At 39.8% G+C, this 9,332-nt stretch overlaps 1 protein-coding gene across 1 annotated transcript; it reads left to right on the plus strand.

Moving 5' to 3' along the window:
• Positions 1-1,642: 1,642 nt before the first annotated feature.
• LOC106097628 (uncharacterized) lies at positions 1,643-9,129 on the plus strand (the record flags this gene model as incomplete). The annotated part of the gene is given in 6 exon segments (XM_019355928.2): positions 1,643-1,944; positions 4,255-5,264; positions 5,471-5,542; positions 6,585-6,656; positions 6,981-7,061; positions 8,064-9,129. Coding segments are annotated over 5 exon segments (1,345 nt in total), but the record flags the coding sequence as incomplete, so codon positions are not given.
• Positions 9,130-9,332: the final 203 nt, after the last annotated feature.

Consider the following 9,332-nt stretch of genomic DNA (forward strand, 5'->3'; position numbering starts at 1 on the left):
GATCAGGTGAACAAGGAGGCCATGTCATTAGTTTTTCCTTCTTTTATACCCTTTCTTGCCAGCCACGCTGTGGAGTACTTGGACGCGTGTGATGGAGCATTGTCCTGCGTGAAAATCATGTTTTTCTTGAAGGATGCAGACTTCTTCCTGTACCACTGCTTGAAGAAGGTGTCTTCCAGAAACTGGCAGTAGGACTGGGAGTTGAGCTTGACTCCATCCTCAACCCGAAAAGGCCCCACAAGCTCATCTTTGATGATACCAGCCCAAACCAGTACTCCACCTCCACCTTGCTGGCGTCTGAGTCGGACTGGAGCTCTCTGCCCTTTACCAATCCAGCCACGGGCCCATCCATCTGGCCCATCAAGACTCACTCTCATTTCATCAGTCCATAAAACCTTAGAAAAATCAGTCTTGAGATATTTCTTGGCCCAGTCTTGACGTTTCAGCTTGTGTGTCTTGTTCAGTGGTGGTCGTCTTTCAGCCTTTCTTACCTTGGCCGTGTCTCTGAGTATTGCACACCTTGTGCTTTTGGGCACTCCAGTGATGTTGCAGCTCTGAAATATGGCCAAACTGGTGGCAAGTGGCATCTTGGCAGCTGCACGCTTGACTTTTCTCAGTTCATGAGCAGTTATTTTGCGCCTTGGTTTTTCCACACGCTTCTTGCGACCCTGTTGACTATTTTGAATGAAACGCTTGATTGTTCGATGATCACGCTTCAGAAGCTTTGCGATTTTAAGACTGCTGCATGCCTCTGCAAGATATCTCACTATTTTTGACTTTTCTGAGCCTGTCAAGTCCTTCTTTTGACCCATTTTGCCAAAGGAAAGGAAGTTGCCTAATAATTATGCACACCTGATATAGGGTGTTGATGTCATTAGACCATACCCCTTCTCATTACAGAGATGCACATCACCTAATATGCTTAATTGGTAGTAGGCTTTCGAGCCTATACAGCTTGGAGTAAGACAACATGCATGAAGAGGATGATGTGGACAAAATACTGATTTGCCTAATAATTCTGCACTCCCTGTATAAAATATTTAGCTTTTATTAAATAGTTATCTGAATCTTACAACCAAAGTTTGTATAATAATACACAAGATTGGCTGTAGACCATTGTTCATCATTCAGAACACTATGTAAAAATAACAAAAAACAAAAAGTGAATGCGAAAGTGCATACATATTTATTATGTGTGCCTATGACAAGAGGCACACATATTACTATTCGTCGGATTTATTATTATTATTATTATTATTCTCCAGTTTCCGCCTGAAATTTTGCAGCGAATCTCGCCCCGCAGTTTTGAGACAAGCTTCATATATGTTACCTCATTTTGTGCGGCCGGATCTGGAATGGTGTGCTATGACTTTTGGTGTTTATGAATTTTATAGTTTTTTAAATATTAATATTTTAGTGAAAATTTTCCCGCGCTCCTCTGCCAAACAGTTTTGACATTAGGGTTACATATGTTAGATCATTTTGTGCGGCTGGAGCTGGACTACTATGTTATGACTTTTGGTGTTTATAACTTTTATAGTTTTTTAAATATTAATATTTTAGTGCAAATTTAGGCCAATTCATCTTTTGGCGCCAAACAAACAGACTTCATTTGTGGTGTGTTGGCGCCATCTTTTGGTCCCATTGAAACAAATTTCAAACTTCATTTGTGGTGTGTTGGCTCTCTCTAGTGGTATGTCCGGAGTGGTACGGCCTGTCTACCCTTATTTGGGTAGCAATGACGACACTAAGCAATGACGACACTATCAACGGCGCGTCTCTTCGCCCCTCCTCCGCTTTGAAATTGACCGTAAACGTGCTTTTCTGAGACAGCGTCGCTATCTCTTCGGTGGTAACGCGTCTTTCTCCCCCTCCTCCGCTTTGGAATTGAACTTACAGGGATTTTCTGAAGTGTTTACTAAGACACCCGTAAGCTTTTACAAGGTAAGTGTATCTCTCTCCCTCTGCTTTGAAATGTAGGTTTGAAAGAGATTTTTTCGTGTGTTTCTGGGTTAGCTCTTTGTCTGGATTTCGGCACTGTGCTAAAGCTAGCTAGCGGATATTGACCATAGCTAAGCCTCTTTGGCCCTCGTTTGACATTGACTTTGAAAGGAATTTTCTATGTTTGGACGCTAATATGTACAAAATGACTGTGGTTAGACGCTGATCGGCTAATTTAAGCGTATCTGCGTCCCTCTGCTTTGAAATGTAGGTTTGAAAGAGATTTTTTCGTGTGTTTCTGGGTTAGCTCTTTGTCTGGATTTCGGCACTGTGCTAAAGCTAGCTAGCGGATATTGACCATAGCTAAGCCTCTTTGGCCCTCGTTTGACATTGACTTTGAAAGGAATTTTCTATGTTTGGACGCTAATATGTACAAAATGACTGTGGTTAGACGCTGATCGGCTAATTTAAGCGTATCTGCGTCCCTCTGCTTTGAAATGTAGGTTTGAAAGAGATTTTTTCGTGTGTTTCTGGGTTAGCTCTTTGTCTGGATTTCGGCACTGTGCTAAAGCTAGCTAGCGGATATTGACCATAGCTAAGCCTCTTTGGCCCTCGTTTGACATTGACTTTGAAAGGAATTTTCTATGTTTGGACGCTAATATGTACAAAATGACTGTGGTTAGACGCTGATCGGCTAATTTAAGCGTATCTGCGTCCCTCTGCTTTGAAATGTAGGTTTGAAAGAGATTTTTTCGTGTGTTTCTGGGTTAGCTCTTTGTCTGGATTTCGGCACTGTGCTAAAGCTAGCTAGCGGATATTGACCATAGCTAAGCCTCTTTGGCCCTCGTTTGACATTGACTTTGAAAGGAATTTTCTATGTTTGGACGCTAATATGTACAAAATGACTGTGGTTAGACGCTGATCGGCTAATTTAAGCGTATCTGCGTCCCTCTGCTTTGAAATGTAGGTTTGAAAGAGATTTTTTCGTGTGTTTCTGGGTTAGCTCTTTGTCTGGATTTCGGCACTGTGCTAAAGCTAGCTAGCGGATATTGACCATAGCTAAGCCTCTTTGGCCCTCGTTTGACATTGACTTTGAAAGGAATTTTCTATGTTTGGACGCTAATATGTACAAAATGACTGTGGTTAGACGCTGATCGGCTAATTTAAGCGTATCTGCGTCCCTCTGCTTTGAAATGTAGGTTTGAAAGAGATTTTTTCGTGTGTTTCTGGGTTAGCTCTTTGTCTGGATTTCGGCACTGTGCTAAAGCTAGCTAGCGGATATTGACCATAGCTAAGCCTCTTTGGCCCTCGTTTGACATTGACTTTGAAAGGAATTTTCTATGTTTGGACGCTAATATGTACAAAATGACTGTGGTTAGACGCTGATCGGCTAATTTAAGCGTATCTGCGTCCCTCTGCTTTGAAATGTAGGTTTGAAAGAGATTTTTTCGTGTGTTTCTGGGTTAGCTCTTTGTCTGGATTTCGGCACTGTGCTAAAGCTAGCTAGCGGATATTGACCATAGCTAAGCCTCTTTGGCCCTCGTTTGACATTGACTTTGAAAGGAATTTTCTATGTTTGGACGCTAATATGTACAAAATGACTGTGGTTAGACGCTGATCGGCTAATTTAAGCGTATCTGCGTCCCTCTGCTTTGAAATGTAGGTTTGAAAGAGATTTTTTCGTGTGTTTCTGGGTTAGCTCTTTGTCTGGATTTCGGCACTGTGCTAAAGCTAGCTAGCGGATATTGACCATAGCTAAGCCTCTTTGGCCCTCGTTTGACATTGACTTTGAAAGGAATTTTCTATGTTTGGACGCTAATATGTACAAAATGACTGTGGTTAGACGCTGATCGGCTAATTTAAGCGTATCTGCGTCCCTCTGCTTTGAAATGTAGGTTTGAAAGAGATTTTTTCGTGTGTTTCTGGGTTAGCTCTTTGTCTGGATTTCGGCACTGTGCTAAAGCTAGCTAGCGGATATTGACCATAGCTAAGCCTCTTTGGCCCTCGTTTGACATTGACTTTGAAAGGAATTTTCTATGTTTGGACGCTGATATGGTCGGCTGCATCCTTCGGAGGACCCGGCCTTCGCGGTCTACGTGGGGCCGGTCCTTCGACAGCCTTTGTTGCCTGGCTGTGACGTAATTGGCCTTCAAACGCGGCCTCTGGAGGATGCAGCCGACGTTTTGGGACACAGCTTTCGACTGTATTCCAGCGGTATCGTTTGTAATTAAAACTTTTAGCAGGCTACTGTCGCGTCCGAATCAATAGCTTCGTTGTACCCGCGTTTCACACCTCTTTTTCTGTCTTCATAAGGCGTTAACTACAGCAGTCTTTAATACCTCAACTCTTGCTTCAGCCAAGGTAAGTGTCCCCCTTATATTTTCTGTGTGTGTTCAGGTGATATCTAGAAAATAGAGCTGTTGTTTGTAATTAAAACTTTTAAGATTAGATGGTACAGTGTTTTTACTCTCTTCCAAACAGTAAAGTTCCTCTTTGTCTCTCAGTAGGAAATCTAAACCAGACAGTACAAGGGTACATTTCAGCGTTACAAGCCAATCAGTTTGCTAATTGTTCTGTGAGATTTGTTTGCAAAGTTTAAGGTGTTAAAGCAGGAGCTGGCATTCTGCCAGAGCCTCAGCAACAAGACCGCCTCCCAGCAACGAGACTGCCTGTCAGCCTTGCAAGGTACCCAATTTTCCAATTACTCTATAACAAAACTGTTGTGGGCAACAAGACTGTCTCCTATGTTTGCAAGCCAATCACTTTGTTCTTGTAAGATTTGTTTGAAAAGTTTGAGGTGGTAACCGTGAGCTGTGAACATCCGGGTTTGCTTGCTGCTGGCATTCGACCAGCGTCTCAGCAACAACACTGCCTCCCAGCTTTGCAAGGTAATTACTTTCCCAATTACTGTACACCAAAATGGACTAACTGTCGTGGTCAACAAATCTGCCTCCCAACTTTCAAGGTAATCACTTTCCCAATTACAATATACAAACTGTTATGGAACTTTACTTAACAAAGCCTTAAGACCAGGTAGTGACACTATCAATATGTCTATTTAAAGAAAAGAGATTTTTTTTTTTTTTTTGTTCTTGTAGTCATCTTGTCTATCAATGTATCAGAGGGTTAAAATAACAAATTGCTTGAAATGCCAATAATTAATATTCTGTTTTTATGCTGACATTCTACCAGATGCCGAGAAAAATAAAAGATCCCAGGCACAAAAGAAGCGCTGGAAACCACTTGACTTGGTCGATCCTGCTGTCCCAATGCTCACTGGCCACAACCAAGATGAGGCAGTCAGTCGTTTTCCATCTGACCAGGTAATGAGGATATGGTAGTGATCACGGACAGTCGAACAGTTTTCGAAACACATTTGAGACAATTAAGAACACTTACCCATACAGTTTAGGATTTTTTTGTTATAATGTCACACACGTGGCATAACAGTGCATGGTATGCAGAACATTTAAATGAAATGAATGTGTCAGGTCACTTAATGTCTTCTATACCCTTTTTCCTGGGTTAGCAGACGGCACCAGCCAGGTTATCTTTGGAAACACAGGATAGACCCACCTCCTTATGTTCCCCAGGTCCCACGGTAAATATCAAAAAATATTCCTTTATTAAGAAATTACAAGGTATGCCCACCCATAGGGCTGCTCGATTATGGCAAAAATAATAATCACGATTATTTTCACTGAAATGTAGATCTCCAGTATTTGACAATATTTATTTAACAATAACAATGTATTGAATAATGGCTTTAAAGATTGTCATAAAATAGTGTGCAAATACTGATAACAGTGTAAATGTTTACAATATAAAAATAAATGAAAATGTAAACATGTATGTTTAGTGAACTTTACAGTGTTGCTCCGTGGTGCAGGTACGACATTGTAGCAAACTTTACACACTATGTCTACTTGATCCACGTCTGACTTCGCGAACCCATAATGTTTCCACACCACTGAAAGTTTTTTTTTTTTTTTTTAAATCTCTTTTCAACCAACGGCAGTCACTCTCCTCTCCAAATAACTTCTGCTTAGCTTTCCAAGCTTCCCTCTGTTAGCTCCTCTTAATTGTTGTGATGCGTGTTCGAAACGCAGAGAGGTGTGCTCGATTTGCCACATGGAGCAGCGCGAGAAAAAAGCACCAGGGAGGTGCTAATAATCGACCCATTCTCTCGACTCCTTTTCAATGATCGTTGAAAGCCCAGATCGTAATTTTGATTAAAAGTAGATTCATTGAGCAGCCCTACCACCCATGTGTATAACCTGTGTGTATATATCTGATCTTTGGTGTCTATAACCACAGTTAATATGTAGTCTTTCACTTAAAGCATGTTTGCTAACTCAATTTGTCTAATTTCTATCCAAAACAAAGGAAAATATGACAAAGGGTGTTTTTTGTTTTTTTTTGTTTGTTTGTTTTTTTTCATAGCTCTGAACAGGTAATTCTGATGTGGTAGTGAGCACATACAATATATTTCTTATAACACTTACCCATACAGTTGACCATTTCTATCTTGTAATGTTACCCAACTGGCATAACAGTTCATGCCATGCATTGCATTGTAAAGTGAAATTAAAGTGTCAGGTCACTTAATGTGTTAACATTATATTCTTTTTTGCCTGGGTTAGCAGACAGCACCAGCCAGCTTGTCCTTGGAAACTGAGAATAGACCCACCTCCTTATGTCCTCCAGGCAGCAAGGTAAATTTAAAACAGTATTCCTCCATTAAGGATTTATAGTGGACAGTTACATTACCATTAAATGTTAAAGACATATGGTTACATGTTTGCCTTATGTAAACAGTAAGAATTTTGTTGTCTCGCTTCTGTTAGTTTTGTTTAAAGTTTTTAAAGTTACACTCACTTTCAAATTTCTTAGTAGTTATGCAAACAGCTGGAATTTTTTTTATCGCTTTGTAAGTTTAGTAACCGCTACTGTTTCATGTTTTCTTTAAAGTATCCAGTGTTACACTCTATTTCAAATCTGTTAGTAGGTTTTCTAATTTTGATTAACTGTATTATCAGATTTCAGACACTCGTCCACCAGCAAAACGAGTCTGGGCAACCGATGATTTCCACACGGCATCAAATTCTCCACCTAAAAAGGTAACCCTAACCCTATGTATAGTCACCGGGGTTGATATTTAGTCTTTCACCTTAAGTGTGCTTGCTAACTCGTACTAAATATACTAAATTGTTAGACTAAACATGTACATTTGTCAATTTCTTTCATCAGACTCCTAAAATGCAGACATCTCAACAGCTGTCTGTTTAGCTGTTTCTATATCTATTGTTCTGAAAAAACATTTATACCATTTTATACTTAAAGCTTCAGATAATTGACATCCACAGTGAAAAGCAGTGCAAATAAATACAAACATTTTGTGACACTGATCTTTTCTCAAGATGAATGTCAGTGTGTTCTGTTTCAATCACATTTAACCTGTAACTGAATTTTGTGTCATTTCTTTACAAAACGTAACACAACTATGAAATGTGTTTTTATGGCACATGTACAGAACCATCTGGTTTAATCTGAAATCAGTGATTGAATTACATCTAATTTAAGAGTATCTGAAATCCTCTTACGAATAATACGTAAACAGGATTTCCTTTCATATATTTGTATTTAGGCTGCAATTTAGTTGATGTTTGAAGGCCCGCATCAACCTAAAATGTGTTATACTGAAAGAAATTAACTGCTTTAAAAATATGAGGAGCAGAAGGTACAGGTATGACCTTTGTAAAAGGTCATTAAAAAAACAGCTCTAAAGCAAATTACAGATATCTAAAATATTTATCATTTTTACTTCCCACCTCTGCTCTCTCTCACTGTCTTTCTGGCTTATCTGATGCTGTGTATCTTTAGATTATGCTGTAATATGATTGAGGAGTGATATAATTTGGCTTGAACATTGTTTCATTATTTTACCATAGTTAAAAAAATTTTTTTACTTTACAAGAAAATCTAAATTTATACAACTATTGCCACTTAAAAATGTCTTACATCATTGTACCAAGAGTTACATATGTTTTTACTCAACCGTGAAATGCATATCATTAAATACTAAACAATAACATGTGTCACCTTTACCATTCCTTGATCAGCCTTTCCACAACACAAATGAACAACTACTGACAGAGGAGCTACAGAGAAACGCAGTTCAGCACTTCTGGTGTGTCAGTGCAACTCATTGTCAAAGTGATGAAAGGTACACAGAATTCTCTCGAAATCATCAGTGCACATGTAATGCCCTCACATTCCTGGCCTACCTTAATGAGGAACACCAGTTCAACACAGCCCGACTTGATAAGGTGCTTGAACAGGGAGATGCACTCTACTGTTGGATTAAAACAAATCTTCAGCAGGAGAGGCGTTATACACAAAATCATCTGACCATGGAGGACCTGCCCAAAGAAGTTCATGCTGACATAAATGTCTACAGTGTGAAAATGGACAACATAAGGTACGGATACCTGAAAGCAGAGGACAAAACTTATCAAAGAAAAGGATGGTGGTTGCCTCTTGCTAGTCGCCTTGTATGTCTGTCAACAGATGTGAACTATGCTTTGCTCATGGTTTCGCCTCAGTGCATTGCAGTTTTCCGTGACAAATCTGGGAGGTATGGATTATTTGATTCACATTCAAGAAGTGCAGCAGGTTTACCCCAGCCAAATGGAACAGCAGTCATGCTCACTTTCACTCATGTGAATGACCTGATCACCCACCTGCATAACCTTTTCCAAAATCAAGGCAGGTATGCAAGATATGAGTTTGTGCCTGTTTCTTTCAAAAGAGTCAGCACTCACAACGAACAGCCTGCACAGTCAACTCAAGCAACACCAGGAGCAACAGCTACATCACCACAAAATGATGAACCACAAATCACAAATCCCACTGTGCAAGTGCCTCAACCAGAATCAGCCCAAACCTACATGACAATGTTAGAAAGTGCTTTAAACCCACAACAAGACAAAATGGCTTCAAATCAAATTTGTGAACATCAACTTGAAACATCTGTTGATCCAACAAGCAACATCCAAACAGAACAACAAGAAAATCTCGAACTCAATAATGAAAGAGATAAAGTCCTAGATAAACCCCCCCAAAAAGCAAGAAATGTATGCAGATTAAATAAACGACGGCGTGGGAAAGCTATTCGTCAAGCTCAAAGTCACAAGCAGCATCTAAAAGCTAAAGAAAAATCTTCATCTGAAGACTTGGCAAAGAAGATAAACAAAAAAAGACACGAAAAGCAACGATATGCCTGCTTTCCTGAATTTCGAATGAAAAAATTACAGGCTGTGAAAACTCAATATGCTCAAAACTGTCATCGCCGTAAACAAAAACTGTTGTCAGCCAAAGGTTATTATGCA

The sequence above is a fragment of the Oreochromis niloticus genome, unplaced genomic scaffold (genome assembly GCF_001858045.2).
Source record: "Oreochromis niloticus isolate F11D_XX unplaced genomic scaffold, O_niloticus_UMD_NMBU tig00001507_pilon, whole genome shotgun sequence".
Taxonomy (NCBI): domain Eukaryota; kingdom Metazoa; phylum Chordata; class Actinopteri; order Cichliformes; family Cichlidae; genus Oreochromis; species Oreochromis niloticus.